The 25,821-nt window shown below is 37.1% G+C and overlaps 3 protein-coding genes across 4 annotated transcripts in view; all 3 read left to right on the top strand.

Annotated features, from left to right (window-relative positions):
* Window positions 1-911: 911 nt before the first annotated feature.
* LOC144629151 (uncharacterized) lies at window positions 912-4,971 on the top strand. Its single transcript, XM_078487354.1, has 3 exons — window positions 912-1,108; window positions 1,861-2,006; window positions 4,014-4,971. Exons 1-3 carry the CDS (start codon window positions 1,053-1,055, stop codon window positions 4,664-4,666), a joined length of 855 nt encoding a protein of 284 aa, XP_078343480.1. The 5' UTR covers window positions 912-1,052; the 3' UTR covers window positions 4,667-4,971.
* Window positions 4,972-10,084: 5,113 nt separating this feature from the next.
* The window catches only part of LOC144629148 (uncharacterized), a 55,596-nt gene continuing 39,859 nt past the window's right edge, over window positions 10,085-25,821 (top strand). Inside the window, exons 1-5 of one of the 2 annotated variants that reach the window (XM_078487351.1) lie at window positions 10,085-10,101; window positions 10,199-10,239; window positions 11,792-11,879; window positions 12,227-12,303; window positions 13,017-13,939. In XM_078487351.1, coding sequence (XP_078343477.1) covers window positions 11,806-11,879; window positions 12,227-12,303; window positions 13,017-13,663 — 798 coding nt within the window. In that variant the 5' untranslated portion in view covers window positions 10,085-10,101; window positions 10,199-10,239; window positions 11,792-11,805 and the 3' untranslated portion in view covers window positions 13,664-13,939. Of the gene's footprint in view, window positions 10,102-10,198; window positions 10,240-11,791; window positions 11,880-12,226; window positions 12,304-13,016; window positions 13,940-25,821 lie in introns of those variants that run through there. The other variant, XM_078487350.1, reaches the window with a different exon arrangement.
* LOC144629155 (uncharacterized) lies at window positions 21,005-22,621 on the top strand. Its single transcript, XM_078487362.1, has 3 exons — window positions 21,005-21,060; window positions 21,485-21,630; window positions 21,886-22,621. The coding sequence occupies exons 1-3, from the start codon at window positions 21,005-21,007 to the stop codon at window positions 22,527-22,529; spliced, it is 846 nt and encodes a 281-aa protein (XP_078343488.1). The 3' UTR covers window positions 22,530-22,621.

A 25,821-nucleotide genomic window follows, 5' to 3' on the forward strand; every position in this document is an offset into this window, starting at 1 on the left:
TATATTAAACTATAGCATACGAAACGTTTTACTTTGTAAAAGTGTCTACCGATACAGTGCTCATGCTAATTCACTGCGATCGATCAAAACTCGTGAGGCCTTGTCTTTGAGACCGACAAAGGAAAACCAAGATTTAGTCATACAACTTATGTATTAGACAGTTGTATTTGGGCTGCTATTTTTTTCCTTAACTTATTTTGAGTAGCTCAGCTCATTTGCATCGCATTGCCACGTATAGTATTAATGAACATACAAAAGCTCCATGCCCTAACGCAAGAGTTTTTGAAATGTAATAGCACATATAACGATCAATGTTCTGCCAGTCAGCGTTTGTAATGTGTTAACTGTATACGAATAAACCAAAACTGTAACACTGTGACATAACAAGATCAGTTTTAAATTAAATTATTCGCTTCAGTTGGTTGGCTTTTATTTTTTTCCCAACTTATTTTGAGTAACTCAGCTCATTAGCATCGCCGGCACTGCTATGCATACGAAAATATACAAAGCTCGATGTTGGAATTTAAGACCTTAATGCAAGAGTTTTTAAAATGCAGTAGCATATATTACGGTCAATGTTTTGTCAGTCACAGGTTTTTTTACTGTATTTAACTGTATACAAAGAAAGCTAAACTGTTAAAGTGCGACAGAACAACTTCAATTTTAAATTAAATTATTCGATTCAGTTGGCTACACAGGACGATAAATTTTCATTACGATCATCTTAAAATACAAAGACATAACCAATTGATAAAACGCCTGAAGGAAAAATATAATAACTCTAGCTGTCAATGTTTTCTTTTGTATATAATGACAGTGACACTTTTAATTGACATTTCTACGAAGTCCACCATTGGACAGTAATTAAGAGGGTTAAACAATAGAAGCCGCAAGTTTTATCTTGTTATATTAATTATCCATTTACTTAATCAAAGCTTCTAGTAGAGAAAGCCCCAAGATTATACTTCATATTAACTCATCTGATAAAGGAAAGCGGCGAAATTACACCTCTGTCGGCTTTGATCACAGACTCAGCAAACGGTTGTTTAACGATGTTGCTCCATATTGTGTTGGGAATCTTTTTCTTCTCCTGCTTTTCGATCACAAGGTGAGCTCGAGAATACACTATACTTCCACTTTCTATAAACAGGAAGTTTTTAATTAATCTCAGGCTGTGGAGTACTCGTTGATACCACTCAAAATGGTCGCTTTTAGTAGTTTCGCTTACAGCAGTAATAAATGGTAGTCTTCAAGAATTCACGGTTTATTGTCTTAATACTAGCTCTGACAAATCTCTACAAATCTCTTAAGGTCTTGTACCTACCTATTTGCAATCTATCTTTACTGATAGGAGTAATATAACTCAATACGAACTGAGAGACACCGTGGGCAAACTCGCTGTTCCTTTGCCGCGCACAAACTATCAAAAAAACAGTTTTAGTTACCAAGGTGCAGTGCTTTGGAACAGATTATCACCTGATTTGCGGCAGGCACAAACTCTCAATGGTTTTCTAATTGGTTGCCGACATCATTTTTCTTAGTCCCAAACTAGCTTTTTACTTGTTATAGCACACGGCATTCATGTAAAGCAGAGTTATGTTAGTATAGACTAGTATTGTTTAGTTTTTAGTATTGTATTTATTACCATGAGTATTTCATAATTGTATTTCTGATGAATGTACCGTGTTTAAATAAAGTTACTATCCTATCCTACTATTAAACACATATTTTGTTCTTGACTTGACTGATGTTAGTTGTTTTCAATCGATCAAGCATCCCGTGTTGAATCACAAAATAGTCTACAGGCGCAATTTACGGCCAACTGAAATGTTTTTAAAACTATGTTCTCTTTATCATCAGGGGATTGGATCAGCAGAGATACAGAGTGTTGGACATGGACGCAAAAGGCAATCTTTACCTTTACAAGACTGCACTGCTCTGCAAGGACGAGATTATCAAACGACTGATCAATGGAACATACTTTTTGGCAGATGAGAGTAAAATAGGTAATTTATTTACCTCATTTATGATTTCGATCCTTAATGTTATCAATGGAGTCAATTTGACAAAACTAATACCAACAGTGTTTAACACTTTTAGTCATAAAACTAATGACACCAACATTCATTCATTCTACATAAAAATGATTTAAAAAGTGAGACTTCACAAAATTCTTCCACTTAGAATTAAAAGAAAATTATAAAAGACCTGCTAGGAGAATTCAGTAATTTGTATGCTTACATCTGTTGATCTGTGCTAAAAGGTTTCAGAAACGAAACACTCATGGACAGTGTGCAAAGATATCATTTCCCAGTTAGGGACGGACCATTAGAAAAGTGATAGGGGGGGGGGGGGGGTGGGGAATTTTCGGCTTGCACGAATTTTTTTTTTCTGTCCATTTCTTGTGCAGGAATTTTTTTTTTCGGGTGAAACCCTCTGCTCGAATTTTTTTTAGACAAATGTTTTTTTTTTTTTTCAGACAAATGCCATGTATTGCTACTTTATACAATGTTTTTGACAAATGTTGCTTTGTTGATTATTTGCTTAATAGTTTAAATATTTTAAAAATGCTGTTGTTCATTGATTTCATCCGTTAGGGACTGTCAATAAGTACTGAGAGGGGGGAGGGGTAAGGGGGTCAAGGGGCGGTGCAATTGGAAAAGAAAAATATGTGACCCACCCCTTCCTTCTAGCTCAAAATTGACTGACCAAGCCCTGATCGAAGGTTGGAAATAAACATGATTCACCCCTTTCTACAAAAAATAGTTAATAAGGAAAAAGTCTTTTTGATTGTCTGTAATGGATTAGAGGTTTTTGAATTGACATCAGCTTTTAAAGTGCGATCTCAATCATACACCACCCTGTGTCCTATATCCATAATGGACACTGTGATTCTATGTACATCTTCTTTTGGTTCTTAACACACCAAAGCAGGATGAATTTCTCACTTCGTATAACAGATTTGTGTTTTTCCCCAGGGGGGGTACTCCGGTTTGTAAATGACGGGGATGATCGAAGGATTTTTTTGGGTTTGAAATTTTCGATTCCGGGATTTTTTTGGGGTAGGAAAATTTGGCAAGTATTTTTTTGGGTGACTTGATTTAAATAGGGGATTTTGTTGGGTATTAAAAACGAACTAATGTGCCTTGGCGCGGCCCTGGCGTATTTATGGTATGATGAATAAACAAACACAAGCGTTCAATTTTTTTATGATTTTCTTTGTGTTATATTATTGCCCTTCTGGCAATTTAAGGGTAATTTGACAAGGGATTTTTTGGGGGTTAGTTTTGGTCCTGGGATTTTTTTGGGTAATGTCGGAAGACTGAGGGATTTTTTTGGGTCCTGAGTTTTGCCTCCATTCGATCATCCCCGTCATTTACAAGCCGGAGTACCCCCCTGGGTGTTTTTCACATATTTCTATGTAAAGTCCGTGGGAAAACTTAGACATAAACATATGCAAAAACTAAAACAAAACGTAATAGAAATTCAGTACTAATTACTGCAGAAATCATATTTGACAGGAATTGACAACAGAAACTACAACCACTGTACCATTCATCTGTTTGAGAAATGAGTTAACTAGTAAGCAATCTACGCAGGCTGGAGAGAGACGAGCTAAACGAATTTTATGATCAGAATCTATCTAGGGGGGTCTGGGGGCATGCTCCTCCAGAAAATGTTGAAATTTCTTATGCTCGGAAATGCTATTTTCAGCGTTCTCCGCCATATATTTCGTCGAATAATTGATCTCATCAAGCGTTAAATGATGACAGGTATTTTCAGAGCTTATTAGAACCTTTCCTTCTGCACGAATTTTTTTTCTTTGCCTTCCCCTTTGCACGATTTTTTTTTCTTACCATTTTGGCTTGCATGAATTTTTTTTTTGTTTTTCCCCCACCCCCCCCCCCCCCCCCCCATCACTTTTCTAATGGTCCGTCCCTTACTGAATACTGACTGAGCACAAAACCAGTTTTAAGTCTATCGAGCCAATTGCTTTTATTTTCTGAACACAGGACTGAGCAACGCGTCCCCAGCGTTGAACTGCAAGGACCTGAAACAGAAAGCGCCATCACTCGTGTCAGGCGTCTATTGGATAGACCCAGACGTTGGTTCCCATGGTAACGCATTCCAGGCCTACTGCGACCAAAAGACGGACGGAGGGGGCTGGACCTTAGTTTATAGTTACACCTTCACAAAATATTCGAGTTTCTGGACTGGCGCTAATGCTGTCATCCCGCGTCCAACCTGGACAGCCAAACAAGCTAACACTCGAGTGTCTACAACAGTTCCACTAAGTGAGACGCAGTACGAGGCCATGAACTTTACTTTGTGGCGTACCATTGGCAAGGAATTCCTGATCAAGAGCAACATCAACAACTGGATCGCATGCAAGGAAGGCACTGGCAGCATAGTGCAACAGAAGACGGGATCAATCACTTGTAAACTGGTCAAACAGGTTTCCCCCCAGTGCGCTGGAGTAGTACCAGAGTTTTTCTGGTCCGGGTCTGAAAAATATGGACCGGGACTTCGTGCCAAGAGTGAGACCTACTATTATTTTGATGGTAACATCGGCACCTGGTCACCGACCCATGATCCATGTGGAACAAACAAACCAAATCAGCTAAAAGGTGTGGCTAATCCACACGGAAATATTTTTGTTCGTTAAAGGCCGGATTTTTCTGAGGCCTGATTTCCTTAAGAATAACCAATAACAGGAAGCTGAATGCAGACGCAATTGTTTTTATTAGCCAAATGCTAGTTAATGCAAGTTCAAGAGGGAAGGTATTTATACAGCCGATTATTCTCGAGGCAGTATTCTCTAGTCGTCCACGAACCATTATTTATTAAAAAATTAACAGGGACTGATCATTTTTTAACTTGCGCCAAGATGTAATTGTTCACAGTTATTTGTTTTCATTTTAAGTGACATTTGTAGATTAAGGTTTTAAGAAATAAATGCAGGTTTTTATATTAACGAAAAAACAATGTTATCTTTATCTATTCTATTCTAATTTCACACTTAACGTTTGTTTTATAACTAAGTCCCTCATTCTGCGGCCTCAATGTGTGCTTGTTGTTTTTTGTTTTGTTTTCGCGGAGAAAAAATAAGGAAATTTCCGTTCAATTTTTGGTTGGTGGGCTCCCTCTCGTTTACATATCCCTCCGTGATCCTCTTAATGTTTGCGTCTTTAGACCTTCTGGGTCAACTCTGTGAAGTTTAAAGGTTTAGATTGATCTGAAATCATTATAAAAAAAAATAATTAAGCAAACGCGTGGCCATTATTGTAAGAGGAAAAGAGTTTGCATATTTGAGCACTAATCGATAAGCCCTTACCCTTGATAGAACTGATATCGATGTCTACAAAGGCGACTGATGTTTCGGAAATTTCCCAGGTGAAAATAGGACCTGGATGAAATGAAGCGACAATAAACCGTGATGATCTGGTTGAGTTCGTCTTTACTACAATAAGCCGCGCCAATGAAGTCGTCGGCCTAATTGGGAGTTTTTTTTTTATCCTTTTACTCGAATTCTCTACTGTAAACAAAACCTTCGCAACCAAGCTACCACCAAGGTGACGTCACAGCCAGGATTTCGCAATATAAACTCGACCCAGTCTCCGGACACTTTTTTGACAGAAAAACAGTATTTATAGCCACAAAATTCGCTCGAATCTTTGTTCAGTAGAATTTTAATGTTTACAGTATTTTTATATACATATTGCAGAACTAAAAACGACAGAAAAAAATTTCGCTTCATATGCACTTTAAGGCAGACCATGACCGCAAAATGACATCAACCTGTGCAATTGGTTTCGGTCACCTCTATGTCCATCGTTTACATAAGTTTCTTGTTGTTCATTATAGTCGCGATTTTCGTTAACAATTTTTACTTGAATTGTGCGATGACCTTATACTCTCCTTGCTCGTTTAGAAGACAAGAACCTATTCCTTATGTAGTTTACTGGAAACACAGGTTTTTTCTAGAATTGTAAGTCCCATTTTATTATCGTGATGGTTTTCAACTTAATAATTTAGGTCAATACAAACTCCATCGCAGTTTGAGGATTTTTAGGATGGTAGAGAGCTTTATCGGCGGCTTCATGTTTCGCATTCAATTTGAGGAGCAGTGTATTTTTAAAATTTTATTTCCAGTTCATCTTTGATTTGACCAAGCCGATTTTGTTCTTTACCTTGCCTATTTTTATAGTTAGTTTTGGGAATTTCCCACTTGGCAGGTTTCTTTTATCCGTCCTTTGGACCACGAGATTTAGTATCGTGTTTTTAACGCGTTTGATATTGTTTGTATAGTGCTTCCACTTTGCCATTGGCCATTTGCCAGAGTGTACATACCCCCTTTTCGCCATTTTCAGAGGGAAAGTGTCCAATGCACTTGGTAATGTGTTTTGCGATTCCGCATTTTTATTTTGTTGAACTCTTGGCATTTTTATTTCCTGCTCTCTCAAATTTTTACTCATTATGACCTTCTATTTGGAATATATTTTCGGTATATGCTCACGATTGCTATTTGCAATTAAAAAGATGTTGCGTTAGAATACGACATAATACGGTTTTCAATTATATCTCCTTTCGTCTTGAATTTAGCCTCTTCGAGCTGTTAGGCACATTTCCAGAAAACAATTGGCGAGTGATTTGTAAGGTACGCTTTTATGTTGCTTTTACGGTCAGCATGTAGATTTCACAATATTTTTATTGTTATCTTACGCTGTCTTATTGTTCATTTTATTTGTAAGTTATGCCTCCCAGAAAGCGTTCTCGTGGAAAGTCTTCCCTCGTGTCTGACCGCCAAAAACAAGCCAAACGGGAAAATACGATTTGGCCATCGGATTAAAGAGAAAACCCGCTTGAAATTGACAGCGTAACCATCAGCCATTCACAGACAGAACAGACGCCTGCACAACCAGGTCAGCACTTCAACGAACAACATTTCTGCCGCTTTTTCGCAAGCTGAGAAACTCACAGAAAAATTTTTGTCGTGACCCCTTGTTCCGTAAAAGTATTTTGTCGATTTTTATGATCCCAGTTCCCTAAAATATGAGAAACACAGCAATTGTTCCCGTGTTCCAAGCTTTATTTTTCTTTTGTTCCCTCGTTTCCAATTTTATGGTCATGTTGCTTTGCACTCTGAAACCCCTGGGTTATCCTCGAAGCTATTCAGTCTGCACTTTCCGGGAGTAGCTTGGCTGCTATAAATACAAACCAAATCAGTTAAATGGTGTAACTATATAAACCACAGGAAAACACTTTTATTTAATATTAACGGCTGACTTTGTAAAAAATAACGTGAAACTGTTTGAAGGCAAAGATTTCCAATGCATTTTATAAAGAAGTCCGAAGGAGCTGAATTTAACCTGATTTTATAATTTATTTAATTTTGGAAAACAAATGTACATGCTTTTAGTAGACTGTAAAAGGAACTGAATATCATGTAAAGGTGTATCAAGAGGAAACTGATCATTATATTAAAATACTTTGCTATATACTTTTGTGACATTAGTAAGGAAACCTGTGATAAATAATGTTGCAATAAAATTGGTTTTCAATAATTTTGCATTTACGAGAAATTAATTTCGCATTTAATTTTTCCGTTAAGAGGCACTGCCGTAAATGATCGATTAAGCGTCGCGGCGCTTATTTCATTTTCCCTGTTAAAGGTGCGGTGCTTATTCGAGAGCGGCGCCTATTTCAACTTCCCGTTAAAACACTGAGGGAAATATAGATAAAATTAGTGAGGGGCGTACTAGGTATGCACAATTTAATATAAAATTATTTCGATTGATATGTAATAGGTAACATGAACACAGTTTCACAGTCTCTTTGTAAATAGCCAAATAAGCACCGCGGTGCTTATTTGAGAGCAGCGCTTATTAATGAATAAGCGCTGATTAATGAATAAGCGCTGATCTCAATGTAGTCAGAAACTACATTGAGATCACACTTAGTAAGTACGACTAAAAGACGCTGTCGACCCGGCTAAGCAAGACGGCGTGATTGGTAGGTTTCCTTATCATTGCGGCAAAGTTTACATAAGTAAAACTGGAAGACCTAGCTATAGTATGCAGGACAGAATCAAGGAGACGACCAAGACAGCCGACTACTGTAAATAAGACGATCTTTGGGAAACATTTTTCCAAAAAATTTATATAAAGACTCATATATATGGACTCGAAGCCTTTATGTTATATTTTTATAAGACCAGAAATGCGAATATTCAAGGGCGCTACGTCAAGAGCTAAGTTGGTCGTTCGAAATTCATCTTAATCTTCGTAAGCTAAGTCGAAACTATTCTTGTTTGTTTTCGGGCTTTTATTTCTCCGTTGGTAGTTTTGAGGTTTCTTTTAAACTGAAAACAATCGGGAAAATGGCTTAAAATATTGTGACATGCATAGCTCCTTAAGGGTTAAAAAATAAGATTTATTTGCATTAAAGTGACCGGCAAAAAAACACATTAATCACCGAGAACTCAAACATTTGTGATCAAATATCGCAAAATCCTAACAGAGACTGTTGACACTGTGGGACCAAAATTAGACAATGTGTATCTCAGCTGTTCCTCTTAAACAAGTCAACAAAGGCAACAACAAACAGAAGACAAGGGACCACTTAGTCTATTTGCATTGATGTGACAAACCCCAGAGGGTACTCGAAAAAAATTTCATACGGGGAGGCTCCGCCCGGAGTTCTAAACCCTTATCTTTTTATCTACCATTTTCGACAGGAAAGGTAACCCTTCTTTACACTTACCTTTTTCACGAACGTACAGAAGGACTGCAGTTTTCTTATTAATTTTTCACGTGAACAACTCCGTAAAATACGTAAATAAAACGGTAGTTTGGTGGGAATGTTTGAAATATTTTCAAAGGTCCTTTTAAATAACATACTGATAAGGGAAAAACGTAGTTTGCATTTACTTTCAACACACATTTACATGCGCGACAACAATGCTAGTTTCTTCAATAAACCTCGTCAGTTGGTAGCCGTTTAAATACCTAAATGACAGTTTTCCTAGCCACCCTTTCATATACTCCAACTCGTGAAATCCCTACTCTTTTATATGCATACAGCTTGAAAAAAAGGTACCCCTTTCGGGCGAAGTGTCCCCATATAGTCCACAATAGGCAGTTCCCCCCATCCCCGGGGGCAAACCATCACAATAATCATCCAGAACGCAAATATAACACATGTTATATTCTCACCGACAAAATTTGCGTGCAGAATCACATTTGTCATTGACAAATAAAGAAATTGTTGCGATGAATTGTAGCTCAAGTCATGCACGACATCTCGGAAATTGAAAAAAAGACGCTCCATACGACAAATACCAGTATCATACATATTAGCTTGAATGAAAATAAGTGAAATTTTAAATTACCAAAATTCCAAACTGAAGGAAAAACACAAATCATTCCGATTGGTGTTTCGTGATGGTTTGACTAAAATTAAGATGGTGTGAAGTTAATTTGTAAACACAGCCTTCTTTCAAACTCATCGTTAAAATCAATTGTATTAGACCAAAATTTTCACCCCATTTTGTTTTGGTGAAATTCAGATTGTTAAAAGTATCTCATTATTTCTAAAATTAGAAAACAGAAGTCAGATATAAGTTGCTGATAAAGATCGATAAAGAAAAGAGCGATCCTTGCATTCATATGCCCTTAACGAAACCTAAGCTAGTATCGTGACGTTGACAAACTTGAGCAATAATTTAAACTGCCAGACGTTGTTTTGGACAACTTTAAGAAAACGAAGCCTGTGTGTACAAAACTAAATTAAACCTATAAATTTGCTTTTATTTAACAACTTTTAGAACATGGCGCCTGTGTATATAAACCTGAATTATACTTGTATAACTACCTATTAAATCTGAAGTCTGCAGTCTCTTTTGTTTATTCAGGTTGAATCAACCTCAGAAGCAATTCTCCTCCAGTGCATTAGGCTATGAAAACAAAACGTGACAAACAAATTAATGAAGAATTAATGACTTTATTTAGCCGGACAAATTGACGTCTAAAACAAACCATTCTAGCATATAACACTGATCGCTTTTCAACAAGAGGCGCATTCAGTTTGAAGCAGCAAGAAGTAAGTATTGAATAAGCTCCTGTTCATCGTAGTGTGAAGGTGTTGTTCTTCCTTCGTATCATATCGAGTTTGATTTTTCTTCTGTTCTTTATTTTAGCTTGAGTTTGTTTATCAGTGCAAGTGCTGGGTTACTTTAAGGTAAGTGGTATTTTTTACTCTAACTTCAAGTTAGCTTTCTAGGTAAAAATACCAAATTCAAAACCTGCGCAAATTCCCCATTGCGATAGCTGATGTAGTAAGACAACAGAAAACTGAAAATATACTAAAGGTTTTGTTACTGACTTCAGTATCAAGTGCAGCGGTTCGGGAACCGCGTTTCTATTCAGTTTTTTTGTGATCATTGTCGAATGGAATATGTTTATACGAAACGTGGTACTTTTCATTGCTCAGTACCCTTTGAAGAACAGCAAACTTGCGGTTAAGTTGAGTGTTGCTTACCGAATTTTTGATAATTTAATTTTTTGTTGTATGATTTTAATCTGCGTTGAATTGCTTTGATTTCACACTCACCCTTTATTTTTTGCGAATTTAATCTCTCGGCTTAAAGATTTGGTATCCATACTATGTGAATTGATTTCACGACGTTGCTTTACTCTGACCAGCATTATAAACTTGCAAAACATTACTTGAATCCAGTACTCACTCTATTCTTTAATTGTTCCTGCAACAGATCGTACCAACTTTAAAAATGTGAAATTTTAAAACCATTTACCTTATTCATCAATTTTGATGGTTTTCTCAAAATTTAACTAAGAATATTGTGACGTTAGCGTTTCGTGCTCACCGATTTTGTCGTTTCCATGACAACTGGTTTTTTTTTTTTTGACATGCATGTATTGCCATTGCGTCGTAATGTCGCCAAAGTATCTGTCGTTATTAGCATTAATTACATGTTAACAATACTTTATTCTATGTTTATTTGGTGGATATATAAAGCAGAAGCGGTTTTAAAACCGTTTTCAATCGAGTGTCGTAAATCCAAAACCAAAGTATTAGCTTTTGCCAATCACAAAAAAAGACACAAACAATCCAGTGAACCAAACAAAACTAGAAGGAGATACAAACATATGTAGCTGCATGAAGCGCGGGAAAACGTGTGTTTGCGCTCAATGGTTGAATTTGGTTTTACTTCTTACTGGTTGAGAAAGTAGCTCGAGTATTAAAAACCGATCGCTTAGCGTAGTAATGGAAAACCAAAGCTAACGGAAACCGCTTTAAGGAGGCTCGATGTAGTTATTACAGATTTTTCTAAAATTTCGTCAACAATTAGTCAATCTACTAAACTTTAACATATCAAAAAATAAACACCAAGAGTCAATCTAGATTTCGAGAAAATCAAGCTTGTTTTAGAACAAAAGAAAACGTCAATCGTTGCTATGGTAACCTTTGTGGCTAAGTGACGGGTAAAAAATTAAAATTTGGTCATATTTGATCATTATGGTGTATTTTGGCAAAAATCGAGCATTGGCTTCCTAGATAATTTTAATTTTCAAAACAACCACCCTTCGGCTAAAAAAACTACATCGAGCCTCCTTAAAGTTACTATCTGCAGTTTGTTGCATAACTAATAAAGACTCCTGTCTACTCCTTCCTTATGATTAAACTCAAAATAACTAATAAGTGTTGGCGCAACTGAACTTCTGCTGTAGGTATCTAAGTTGCTAACCTTACATACTTATTTCCCTTTCAGTTGATCTTTTACCGATGCAAAATCCGAAAATGTTCTTCCACTTTTGTTTCGCCTTGGTTATCTTCTCCCACAGTTTAATAACAGCAAGGTGAGAATATACAGTTTTTTAACTTGTTTCTAATGCAACATCCGTGAAACTTTCTCGTTTTAACCTTAGCTTCGAAAGTCAATAGATCAGTTGATCGGTGTATTAATTATAATGCGAAACAGTAGGTAGAACGATGAAACGTTTGTGAATTTCCTGAGAGCTAGATCATAAGCTTCATAATTTATAGTCAATTTACTTCATGTATGTAATTTTTTAAAACTCTGTAACATAAACAATAATATAGCGTTTATTGAATGTTTATTCAAACATTCATGAAGTATCAACACCATTAAGGTCGGTATTAAACAAAATGAGAGTTGCGGTATGTTACGTATGTTAACCACCAGGGGACTGGAGAAACACAAAGTGTTGGACATGAAATATACCAGAGGAACATATAAACTGGCAGATGACAGTAAAAAAGGTAACTACAGTCATTCATAACTATTTATTCCTATTGTTTGAAGTGCTATTTATCTTATCGTCGACTATCACTGTAAGAAATTTATGCTAGAGCGGTTTTCACTTGATTGTCGGAGACCCAAAGGCAAAGTAATTTCACTGGCCGGTTTCAAAGAACACAGATAATCCAGTGAACCAATAAAAACGCGAAGAAGTACATGTAGCCGGCACAAAGTGCAGGAAAACCTGTGCAAGCGAGATAGAGACACGATTGGGTTTGGTTTTAGTTTTGGTAGGTTGAGAAAGTGGCGCGTCGTCGGATTTATAAACTCTAAGCGTATTAATGCAAAACCAAAGCAAACTTTCGACACTTAAGTAAAAACCGCTGTAACCAAAGATTAAAACAGCATATTGCTAAAAGACTTTTTGCAACGGAAACCAAGGAGACTAACCTGGATTCGTCCAAACCTCCAAACCCAATATGGAAATGTTTTTGGACCAAAAGTCTTTGTAGACAGTTGTCAAAATTCCTTATGCTTTAAATATTCCGGACAGCATTTTGCTGTCCAATAGGATACACGGCTGTCCAACATTGTAAAATAGTGGATTGCCACGTGACCATAACGCAGGCATTTGATTTTCCAATTATTACTGCGGTTTAATAATAGAAAAATAACTTGCGTGTTTTATTCTATTTTATTTTATTTTATTTCCTTGTTTGTCTGTTTCACACAGGAATATGTCAAGAGTCTCCGGTGTTAAATTGCCAAGACCTGAAACAGAAAGCGCCATTACTCGGATCAGGCGTCTATTGGATAGACCCAGATGGTGGTTCCCATGGTAACGCATTCCAGGCCTACTGCGACCAACAGACGGACGGAGGGGGCTGGACATTAGTTTGGAGCTACACCTTTACAGCTTACTCAAGTTTCACGAGCGGAGCAAACGCTGTCACCCCGCGTCCAACCTGGACAGCCAGTGGAGCTAACACTCGAGTGTCTACAACAGTTCCACTGAGTGAGACGCATTACGAGTCCATGGAATTTGCTTTGTGGCGCACCATTGGCAATGAAACCCTGATCAAGAGCAACATCAACAACTGGATCGCATGCAAGGAAGGCACTGGCAGCATGGTGCAATGGAAGACGGGGTCAATCACTTGCAAACTGGTTAAACAGGTTTCTGAGCAATGTGCTGGTGTAGTGCCAAATTCTTTGATATTGTACACGTACGGACCGTACATAACAGCGAGTTCCACTATTTACTATTATTTTGACGGCAACGCGGGCACTAATTGGCCTGTCCATGATCCATGTGGAAAAACCCAAGCAAATCAGTTGAAAGGTGTGGCCAATCCACATGGAAATATTTTTGTTCGTTAAACGAGTTTCGCATACTTGCTTACGGGTATTAATGGGATAACAATTGTCACAGCCTTTTTGTCAAGGCATTGATTTAATAAGTGAAACTCAATCACTTTGTCTGTCAGAAGAACATGTAGAAGAGCAGCTGCTTTTATAACACTAGCTAGATGAAAAAAACTTAATGTGATGTCAGTCTTTATCAGGGTTAAACTATACTGATCATATAAATTTGTGTTGTTTCAAAACTGCTGTAAGGAAACTGCTGAAAAAAAATAAACATGGGATTGTTCATTAACGGGAGCCACTGTGTGATGTGTTTTTTTCTGTTTTATGTTCAAGCTCATGCAGCCAGTATTTAGCAAAACTTAATAAAATAAACTTAACTCAGCCATGACACAGTCCCTTTTAGAATCATTAATTCTTCTCATGCGACCAACAGATGCAGCAAAACCTACCATAGCTCTTGGTAGCTTTTTGATCTGACCTGTTTTAATGCTTCCCGTTTTTCTAAAAGGGGAAGGGTTAACTAAGCTGGTGTACTTTTTGGATCGTCCTGTCATCCCCAGTATCTAAGGAGTGGAAGAATAAAGACTCTGCCAATAAGCTTTGTTACGCGTCCTTTACTACCAACTGCCTATTCAAAATAATCACTAGTTTTAAAATTTCATGACTGTCTACTAAAATACCCCCTTCCTCCATCCAATGTTGAAGAACATTGGATGGAGTGAAAAAAGACCAAATAACAATAAAATAGGGCCTTAATAAATAATGTGTCAACACTTTTGTCAATGATTGTAGTTCCCAGGCTGTTCTGCTTTTTATTCTTAAGGCGGGGGTTCATGTGTAAGCCGTTTTTCCACCGTTTAACGTGGGTTTAATGCAAATATCTCGTAGTAGTAAAATTTGGAGAAATAAGAAGTATTGAATATTTAGTGTGATTTTAAATTAGAATTTGAAGTTTAAAATTAGTAGGTAGACACCAAAACAGTCCCCTGACAACCTGGAGTGCTCTTGCGTAAGGGTCAACTGTCTGGTGGTCTTTCAAAAACAATTTTACTTCTCCTTTCCTTTTCTTTAAACCTCCTAAAATTTCACTCAAATTCACATTTACCACCGCGTTAAGGGGGACGACTGTACACAGGCTAAGCATGATCTGGTCTCTCTTTCTATCGCTTTAGGGACGAGAAGAAGAAACAACCTGGAATTGTTTTCATATGACACGAAAATTTAAATCCAGGCCATACAGAGGTCTTTTCATATCCGAGTGCGAAGCGTGAACAAGAGCCTGGGAACGAAATAGACCAACCCGCTGGAGAACGAATTCCCGCCAAAAGCCTTCCTGTGACGTCACGTTCGGACGACACAAATTCATGACGTCAGAAGTAGGCAGGAGAGAAAGCTTGGGCGCTAGGATGATTTACATTTGGCGATTCCTATGCAAACATTTAATCTGTTTCACGCCAAGTTTGCCACGTTATCAGAATGTTACGGCGGAGTTTATGATGAATTCGCTTAATAAGAAGTTATTGACCACGGCTTGTATATGGCCTAACATGCAAATAACTTGTTCTATCTTTGTTTCCATGCAACGTCTTACATTTGATATACAATAAGGTTTTCTTTGGTGAGTCAAATCTAAATTCACGACAGGAATCTTGCTTCCCTTCTTTACATCGGAGCTGAAGCGTCAGCTCGAATGTGACGCAGACAAGAAGAACTAATGATAGCAGTAAACGTAAAAAAAAAAAAATCGTACGAACAAAGAAATGCCAAAAGTTTTATTTTTCCTTCTAGCAATAAGTGATTGTCTACCACCGATTTTGTGAAGTTTATCTTCTTATTCACCGTATATTGTAACAGACAAATCACTTAACTAACGTTGTTTTGGGTTGTTCGCCCTTTTATTTGCGAAATTCAATGAGATCTATTAACAGATTGAGGGTTATTGTTTTTTTGAAATGCCCGATATACAACTAAATCTACTAAATTTTAGTGTTCAGATCAGAATTTGATAACTTTAATTTGTGCTTGCCATATTTCGTGATCAAATACATATGACCTTTGTCTCGCTCAAAGTGAGACATTAATATAAACATAAAACTTCCTTTATAAAGCATTTTTAATTTCCTTGTTTTTGGTCTCTGTTTACTGCAGTTTGCGGGTAGTTTATTCGATTTTACAGCTGAATTCCTATGCAGAAACATACGAAGTAATCATCCACGAACAGTACACTTTTTCTAACGTTAGTGAATGTTCAAAATAAAAGTTAAAAATATAAACTTTGAGACACTCATTTGCATACACTGTTTCACGAACAAGTAAAAGTTCGTTGTTTGAACAAGGCCGTATCAAGAGTTTCGAAAATCTTTTAGCAATAGCGCCAACTTAATATTAAACTTCTTTCTTACAAATAGTCGCCTACTCACCTTTTTGGCTTTATTAAACTCACTGAATATAACTAAATTGCTACTTCAGTTCGCTAGAACAACCTTCAGTGTGTTTGTTTAATTTTCTCTGTTTTTTTTTCCGAAAGTACATAGTAACTATTTTACATTTTAAGGACAGAATCTTGTCAAACAACTAAAGCTATGTTTACAAAAATGCCACTCGTTGACTGAAGAAAGAACTATCTGGTGTCATGATTACTATCTTTGCTATGTCAATCGCTTCATTTTTTCGACGTCGAGCAAAAAGATCACCTTAAATTAAATCTGCGGAAAATTCACAGGCAAATGAATAAAGAACTCTTAAAAATAAAAACACGACTCCAAGTTTCCCGCCACCAAAGCCCGCCTAATTCCCTGAAAATTAATCAGTAAAATATTTTTTCCATATAGGTTCATTCTAATGAAATATAATTATAATTTAAAAGCATCTTATTCGCCTTTTTTCTGTGCTCTTTCTGTTTACATATAATTGTGAACAATTCACAAGGCATATTTTAAACTGACTTCGCGATCAGAACACCTTACAGTGACGGATGAAAATCACATCGAAATAATAGGTTTCTAAATTCGAAAATTGTGCGACGATTTTTAAATCGGCGTGCTCCCATTTATAGACTTTATGTCTTATAGAGTGACAACTTGTGAGAACACATTTCGTTCTAAGCAAATTCGCATATTTATACGCTAGCGATTGTGTGTTGTTTGATCACCGAGACTAAATTCACAAGAGGAAATTAACTTCTTTCGCGCCTACTTCGCGTATACAAAACTAAATGGTAAAAAAACGTATTGCAAATAGCTGGATAGGCCAAATACTAGAAAATAGCGAGCGCCAGTTAGACACATGCCAACAGGATTGTCTTTGGAGGATAACTATCAAGGTATACTGGCTGGTGAGCGAGGAATGAGAAGTGAAAGAAGGCGAACCGAGATGGCCAGTATTTAAAAAAGTTAGAAGAAGAAGATAGAACTGTGAATAGGACTTGCGTTACGAATGGAGAGCAAGACACAGAATACAAGACAGGAAAAAAACAAGTGAAGACCAGAAGAGACTGTCAGACAAGGTTGGAGAAGAATAAATGCATTTATAAAACGCGGGCATTGGCGCTACGAGCCTTGAAAAGGACAGACTGTTTTGGAGGAGAGTAATTTACAGGCCCATTCCTTTTCCCATGAGTGCATGGAGAGGCAACCGGCAAGTCAAGTGACTGAAGTAGGTCAAAATAGGAAAAATATTTCCGCCATATTATGGTGGTTTTGTTTACTTTCGTTTAGCCATTTCAATCATAGCGAACTAAACTTAGCATAGATATCACCCATTAGCCGTTCTCGTGCTAGGATTCAATAAATATATTTTCGCCATCGATTGTCGCGAGAACACTGAACAACGTAACCGAATATTCCGGTGATAAAAAGATTTTATCAGAACTTCGAGACAAAAACATACAAAATGCCCTTAATATGACTTAATATGACATATATACTGCCTTGCGCATATACCAGCCCGAAATGTAGTTGTTTAAGTCGAACCTATCTGGCGTTTTCGTTTCCAATTTTTTTGGCCACAACTATCACGCTGGGAGGAATTTCTAGAGGTTCTCTTTCGTCTTTAAAAGCTCGATATATTTTTCACGGATGATAAACTACAAAAACACTTTTCAAATTTAGTGAACAGTCCATCTGAATCTTTTTAAATCTATCGTTAAATGAATTGAAGTAATTTACAGTAAACGAGAATCTGGAGAGAACTTTTTTTCAACAATGCTCTATTAACATTTATTTTTTGAGTCTAATGCTTGCGTGCGCTTTGCGCATGCGCATTAGACTCTTTGTTATATGAAAAAAGCATCCTCTTCCCCAGGGCCACGCGTATTTTTTTAAATGACATGACGTAGTGGCCCTGGTAACGGTAAAAAATATGATTTTGATTGGCTGATAAAAACTGCATGCGTAATTAGGTAAAAAAATGAAACTCTTCTACGCAATTTTCGTTATACTTCCGGTCATCGAAACAATTGAAGATGTAGCGGGCAAGTTTGAAAATGTTACCGGAAAAAGACCGAATAACACTGGGAGTTTGTTGGAATAACGTATTCACGAAGCAGACCTTTGTTTATGAACAAATGACAAGTACATCTTTTGTAAGGTGTAACTCGGTTGTACTTTTTATTGCATTAAAAATATTGCAAACATTTGCACTATCAACTTAGCTTACACAAGATATACACACTAAATGGAGTTCATGAATACATGAAGACTTTGAAATTCAATGTGATATTTCTTACCGCCGCTCAATAGAATGATACCTCATCGCTCAGCCGCTTTTTTAGCTCTGAATTTTCTACAATACCTCCGCATGGCCATAAATAAATTTCACAGTATCATCAACCGTCGGAATGTTATCAGCTGATGATATCCTCGACTCCGTGTTTTTAAAACACTATGACTCCAATTCCTCTGGATTCTAACTTTTCTATCTGCAGACTTCCTGTTCCATTCCTTGTTTCTTGATGTCTTCCGACAATTGTAGCAAGGATTGCTGTACGGCTCTTTCGAACGCCAAACTCAAATGTCGTATCTTCTTTCAAATTCGCTTTCTTCTCGTCTCAGTCAGCCCCAGCCTTCCCCTTTCTTTTACTGAGCAGGCGCAGACGAACATTTATGCAGTGGGCATGCGCTACCGGATGTCGTGGATTTTACGACATCCGGTAGTCAGTGTTACCAGAGCCCTTCGTTTCGCCGACCACGTGACCAAAAGAAACGGAAGGCTCTGGGAACGAGAATGTGAAAAATGCTGTTAGCAATCCCAAGGGAATGGTTCGGGATCGATAATCGTTCGCTGTAATGTAGAAAACAATGACCAGCTGCAAGAACGGACTCCGTACGGACACGCACGATTAGTTTCAATTAAAAACAGCCAATCAGCGACACGTGTTCCCACGCATAATTAAAAGTTCTTTCTCAAGTCACGATTATTCAACACTTGAACAGGACGAAATAATTTTCCAGTTAAGACATTTGTAAGCTTTTTGTGAAAATAAATCTTCGTTTTCAGTTCAGTTAAGCACTTGTGTTTTCGTCTTGCTTAAAAAGCAAGACGTCTTTGAGAAAAAAATATTTCGACGGCGACTCGCGTTTATTTACACAATGCGACCAAATATTTATTTTGTTTTAAAAAATAGAAAACTTGACCTCGGTTTTTGTATTTAAGTCATTCGAATTTTGACCAATTTTTTCTTTACAGTGCAAACAAAAACCTTCAAAAATAAAAGATGTACATGGATAAATGTAAATCAAGTTACGCGACTAAATCAAAATGCGTTTGTTTGGCCGCTTTGCAGTATTAGACTGTCCCGGCCTTTGTCATACACTGAAATCGAATTTCATGCTTTTACGACTCTCAGAGATCTTAAGTTCTTCTTACAGCTAGAAAAATCATAAAATGGTTACATTGATATGGAAGTGATGATTCGCGAAATTTGTACATCATGATAAACAGTCTTCGCTCCTGTGTATGGTAGCTCGATAATAATTGCCTAGTTTCCAGCGTTCAAAAGGTCATCATTATATTGACGTGAGCATTTACACCCGTTTTTAGGAAAATCTGTCACTAAGTGCTTACAGTACAATGGAGTAACAGTCACTATTTCAAGTGCTTTTATTGCAAAATCTGTTTCAAGAGTCATCATCAAAATGGTGAAAAATCTGAAAGAAAACGATGTGAAGTTCTTCAACCCTTGTTGTAATGAACATGCTTTTTGTAAATCGTCACGCAATCTTGTCCAAATGTTTAATCGTTTCTGCTTTTACGGACAATACGGAAGAAGTAACATCAACTCCTGTTCATACTTTAAATTTTGTGAAGCATATAACATTTATGACTGTTTCGTTTTCATCCATAATCATCCACGATGCCCCTAGCTTGCTATAAGCATTTTAAATTAAACTCCCGAACACAAACCTCTAACCAATTTTAACCGGCTTACGAAAACCGCGCAATCTGTATCACTATGCCATACGGCATTAGACTCATGTCACCCTTGGTGACCTATTTTTTGCTGCGCAATTGATCTCTTAAAATACAGAGATAATACACAAATTTCCTCGTCGAGAGCCTTTTTCTGGAGTATGAAGCCTGTTTATTCGGCATATTTATCAATTTCGCAATTTATTAGAAGGGAACGTAACGTTGCTAATTTTTAATTTGAACTGTATTTGAGGCATCTGTGAATGAGTCAAATTTATACCAAATGTTGTTGTGAGTGAAATTAACGTCGAAATCTGAACAGCTCTGATTCAAATAACATATTAATAACACAGCTACAGTAAACATGCAAAAGTTTGATTAGTGTTTGATCAAAGCCGTTTCAAGAGTTTCCAAAATAAAGCTGCAGAAATAACAGCTATTTTGATTAATTTACTTCTGTATTCCAGGAAAAGAAAAATTTCTCAGCCACACAAAAAAGCGTTTTTGCCGTTTTAACTACATGGAGGCTGCACCTACAAGAAAGTAGAGCGATAGAAAAATTTGCGATGTGTTTGTTTGATTTTCAATTTGTTTGGCTGGCTTTGTTATTCCTAGAAAATACAATACTGAAACTTTTAAAAACAAAGAAACTTTATTTGCCTAAATGCTCCAAGGTAAACGAAGAAGTGTCTTTCTGTCAATTGATTCTTTATATCTTACTTTTGTCATAAACATAATTTCTTCCAACTCAACCATTGGATAAAACACAGAAAGTTAAACATCCACTGCTGCGAGTTCTATCTTGTTATCCATTAATTATACATTGATTAGATTTTACTGAGTCAAGGTTTCTCTAGAGACCATTATTCTTGTAACAAGACTACTGCACAGACAGCAGAGAAGTTTCCTTCTTCTTGCTTGTGACCGCAGAAAGCTAAGAGAACGATGTTGTCCCGTATTCTGTTGGCTTTGTTTTTCGTCTCCTTTTTCTCAACAATCAGGTGAGAAAATTAATTGTTCTTCCTCGTATTAGTTGATAGCGTTGGTGATTTTCATTAGATTTTGTCCAAATAGTTGACTGCGCAGATTTATTGGCAAGTAGTTTTAAGTTGCTCTCGATTCGGCCAGCAATTCCGAAGAAATTTGTTGCGGAATATTGAAAAAACAAGGAGAACTGTCTAAAATATTCTACGGAAAGTACGAGAGAAACTATGTTAATTTCATCTATAAAACAGCGTTTGAATTCAGAAAATTTAGATGAAGTTTTCCCAATACATTATTAAATTAAATAGTTTAACCTCGAACACAGCTTCGAAAGGGAAGCTTTAAGCACTTCATTGCCACATAATCTGTCGATTTATTACACAGAGAAGAATAACCAAAATGCGATATTTCAAAACTAAACTTGCTTCACTCACTCTTCAGAGGACTGGATCAGAAGCGATACAGAGTGCTGGAGATGGACCTAAAAGGCAATCTGTACTTTTACAAGACTGCACTGCTTTGCAAGAACGAGATTATCAAACGACTGAGCAGTGGAAAATACCATCTGGTACAAAAGAGCTCAATAGGTAATTTATATCAGTTTATTACAAGATTAAAATGCTCTTAGAACACTTTATCGAACATTATTCCTTGCATCTTCCTTCAACACTAAGAAATTATTACATTAACTTAAGATATTATAGTTCAAGAGGATCACGAAACCGAACTATTGCTCCAAAATGTACAAAAATTGCATGCTCAGTTAACAAAGACGGCCCAAGGAAAAGTCATGGCAATGTATGCCAATTGTTTTTATTTTTTGTTGTTATTTCTGAACACAGGACTGAGCAAGGCGTCCCCAGCGTCGAACTGCAAGGACCTGAAACAGAAAGCGCCATCACTCGTGTCAGGCGTCTATTGGATAAACCCAGATGGTGGTTCCCATGGTAACGCATTCCAGGCCTACTGCGACCAACAGACGGACGGAGGGGGCTGGACATTGGTTTGGAGTTACACCTTCACAGCTTACTCGAGTTTCACGAGTAAAGCTAACGCTGTCACCCCGCGTCCAACCTGGACAGCCAGCTCTGCTAACACTCGAGTGTCTACAACAGTTCCACTGAGTGAGACGCATTACGAAGCCATGAACTTTGCTTTGTGGCGCACCATTGGCAAGGAATTCCTGATCAAGAGCAACATCAACAACTGGATCGCATGCAAGGAAGGCACTGGCAGCATTGTGCAACAGAAGGCGGGGTCAATCACTTGTAAACTGGTTAAACAGGTTTTTAAGCAATGTGCTAGTGTGGTGCCAAACTCTTTTAAGTTAGCAAGCAGCGGACCGTACATTGCAGCAAGAAGCTTATACTATTTTTTTAATGGTGACACGGGTAGTTATTGGCCTGTGCATGATCCATGTGGAAAAACCCAAGCAAATCAGTTAAAAAGTGAGGCTAATCCACACGGAAATATTTTTGTTCGCTAAACGAGTTTCGCAGACTTCGCTAAAAAAAAAAAACTTGCTAACGGGTATTAATGGGATAAGAATTGTCACAGACTTATAGTCAAGGCATTATGTTAGGTAAAACTCAATGATTTTGTCTGTTGGAAAGACAGCTGTTTCTAGATAAAACACTAGATAAAAGAAAACTTAATGTGTTGTCACTTTTAATCAGTGTTAAACCTGTACTAATCACACTACTTAACATTTCTAAATTTGTGCTGTTGCAAAATTACTGTAAGGAAACTGCTGAAAAGAAATCAACCCGGCATGGGATTTTTCATTAACTGGAGCCAATGTGTGATGTGATCTTTCTATTCTCTTTTAAAACGCAAGCTTCATTACCAGCTTTAAGTTGTCCTCTTAGTCCAAAGATGCTGAGTGATTCCTTTTTATTCAAATGCTATTGCTCATGTATGAATCATTAATTCTTTTTGTGCGACGTTAAAAACAAACTTTGGCAGTTAAAGCTATCATAGCCCTTGGTAGTTTTTTCTAGGAGGGGCACATTTTACATCGCTGGTGTAGTTTTTGGATCTTCCTCTTATCCCTAGAATGTGAGGGGAGGACGAATAAAGACTCTGGCAATAATAAGCCTAGTGACGTGTCTATAACTGCCAAGTGCCTATTCAAAATGATCAAATCTAAAGTCAAATATTGAAAAAATGTAACTGTACGACTTTTTTAAAGGAAGAAGGGCATGCGCATCATGTGCACACAACCTCGTTCCCAGGCTGTTCTTCTTTCCATTCCTAAAACAACAGAGCATGACTTGGTCTCTCTTTCTGTCGCTTTAGGGACGGGAAGAAGAAAAAACCTGGAATTTCAATCAAGACCATGTACGGGTCTTTTCATTGGCGAGTGCAAAGCGTGAATGACGGCCTTGGAACGAAATAGACCGACCCGCGAGAGAACGTCATGAACGTCTGTGATGTCATGATCGGACGACAGAAATTCATGACGTCAAAAGTAGGCAGGAGAGAAAGCTTGGGCGCTAGGATGGTTTATATCGGCGATTTCTATGCAAACATTAAGTCCGTTTCACACCAAGTTTGCCACGTTTTCAGAATGTTTCAGCCATTGTCGGCCGAGTTTATGATGAATTCTCTTAATTAATAAGAAGTTATTGACCACAGCTTGTATAAGCCATAACAGATAACTTGTCCTATCTTTGTTTCCGTTCAACGTCTTACATTTGATAAAGAATAAGGTTTCCTTTAGTGAGCCAAAAATGAATTCACGACAGGAAACTTGTTTCCCTTCTTTACATCGGAGTTGAAGCGGCAGCTCGAATGTGATACAGACAAGAAGAACTAATGATAGCAGTAAACGTAAAAAAATCGTACGAACAAAGAAATGCCAAAAGTTTTATTTTTCCTTCTAGCAATAAGTGATTGTCTGCCACCGATTTTGTGAAGTTTATCTTCTTATTATTTCATCATTCTTGAGAGGGTGAACGGCGTATACTGTAACAGACAAATTACTTAACTACCGTTGTTTTGGGTTGTTCGACAATTTATTTGCGAAATTCAATGAGATCTATTAACAGATTGAGGGTTATTTTTTTCTGAAATGCCCGATATACAACTAAATCTAATAAAGTTTAGTGTTCAGATCAGAATTTGATAACTTTAACTTGTGCTCGCCATATTTCATGATGAAATACATATGACCTTTGTCTCGCTCAAAGTGAGACATTAAAACTTACTTTATAAAGCATTTTTAATTTCCTTGTTTTTGGTCTCTGTTTTACTGTTTGCGGGTAGTTTATTCAATTCTACGGTTGAATTCCTATGCAGAAACATACGAAGTAATCATTCGCGGACAGTACACTTCTTTCGAACGTTGGTGAATGTACAGATAAAAATTAATAATAAAAACTTCAAGACATTCATTTGCATACACTGCGTCACGAACAAGTAAAAGTTCGTTGTTTGAACAAGGCCGTATCAAGAGTTTCGGAAATGTTTTAGCAATAGCGCCAACTTAATATTTAATTCGTCAACTTCTTACCTAAAAATAGTCTCCTAATCACCTTTTTGGCTTTATTAAACTCACTGAATATAACTACTGCATTGCTGCTTCAGTTCGCTAAAACAACCTTCAGTGTGTTTGTTTATTTTTCTCTGTTTTTTTTTTTTTTCCGAAAGTTCATAGTAACTATTTTACATTTTAAAGCTGATTTCCAGTCCGTACTGCGCAGACTCGGGGTTTGTTTTCGTTTTTGTTTTGAATTCGTTGAAACGTTACACTTCGGTGACAGCATACATGAAGTTTTTTAGTCCGCCATTACAGTTCGTTTCGTTCAAGAATTTCCGATGAGCTGAAACGTCGGTTTGAAATAGCGTCAAGGTTCTTCTACTCGTTATTATTTGTTCTGCAAGGATATCTGGCGTTAATAATGAAGAAAAAGGTAAGTTTGTCGCGGAATTTTAGTTTTGCTTGTAAACATTTCCTTCGTGTGAGGCTCACATAAACATTGCAGCCGAGATTGCGCAGTACGGACTGGAATTCATCTTTAAGGACAGAATCCCGTCAAAAAACAAAATCGATGTTTACAAAATGTCACTCGTTAACTGAAGAAAGAACTATCTGGTGTCATGATTACTATCTTTGCTATGTCAATCGCTTCATTCTTTCGACGTCGAGCCAAAAGACAACTCAAAATCTGCGTAAAATTCACAGACAAATGAATAAAGAACTTTTAAAAATAACAACACGACTGCAAGTTTCCCGTTACCATATTTTTTTCCATATAGGTTCATTCTAACGAAAAAATAATTAAAGAATTCTTCTAGCTTGTTATTCGCCTTTTCTTCTGTGCTTTATCAATTTTAATAAAATAAATTATTGTGAATAATTCACAAGGCATAATTTAAATTGACTTCGCGATCGGAACACCTTACAGACACTGTTAAATTTCACATCGGTTTCTAAATTGCGAAAATTGTGCGACGATTTTTAAATCGGCATGCTCCCATTTATAGACTTTATTTCTTATAGAGTGACAACTTGTGAGAACACATTTCGTTCTACGCAAATTCGCATATTTATACGCTAGCGATTGTGCATTGTTTGATCACCGAGACTTAATTCACAAGAGGAAATTAACTTCCTTCGCGCCCACTTCGCGTATACATCATCATCATCACTTTTGTTTACCCTCGGATTTGTAGAGTAGCTTATACAGCTAATATCTCCGAGCATTTCACCGTAAGCACAGTACAACGGGCAAAGACCAGACCACAACACCGGGAACTCCATGCCCTACTCTTTA

The sequence above is a fragment of the Oculina patagonica genome, chromosome 10 (genome assembly GCF_052425735.1).
Source record: "Oculina patagonica isolate OP01 chromosome 10, crgOcupat, whole genome shotgun sequence".
NCBI lineage: Eukaryota > Metazoa > Cnidaria > Anthozoa > Scleractinia > Oculinidae > Oculina > Oculina patagonica.

Excerpts from the sequence above, each read along its gene's own strand:
- LOC144629151 (XM_078487354.1), top strand. The coding sequence starts at position 1,053 with ATGTTGCTCCATATTGTGTTGGGAATCTTTTTCTTCTCCTGCTTTTCG. Across the intron at positions 1,109-1,860 it reads TCCTGCTTTTCGATCACAAG|GGGATTGGATCAGCAGAGAT; the intron begins GTGAGCTCGAGA and ends CTTTATCATCAG. Across the intron at positions 2,007-4,013 it reads GGCAGATGAGAGTAAAATAG|GACTGAGCAACGCGTCCCCA; the intron begins GTAATTTATTTA and ends TTCTGAACACAG.
- LOC144629155 (XM_078487362.1), top strand. The coding sequence starts at position 21,005 with ATGTTGTCCCGTATTCTGTTGGCTTTGTTTTTCGTCTCCTTTTTCTCA. Across the intron at positions 21,061-21,484 it reads TCCTTTTTCTCAACAATCAG|AGGACTGGATCAGAAGCGAT; the intron begins GTGAGAAAATTA and ends CTCACTCTTCAG. Across the intron at positions 21,631-21,885 it reads GGTACAAAAGAGCTCAATAG|GACTGAGCAAGGCGTCCCCA; the intron begins GTAATTTATATC and ends TTCTGAACACAG.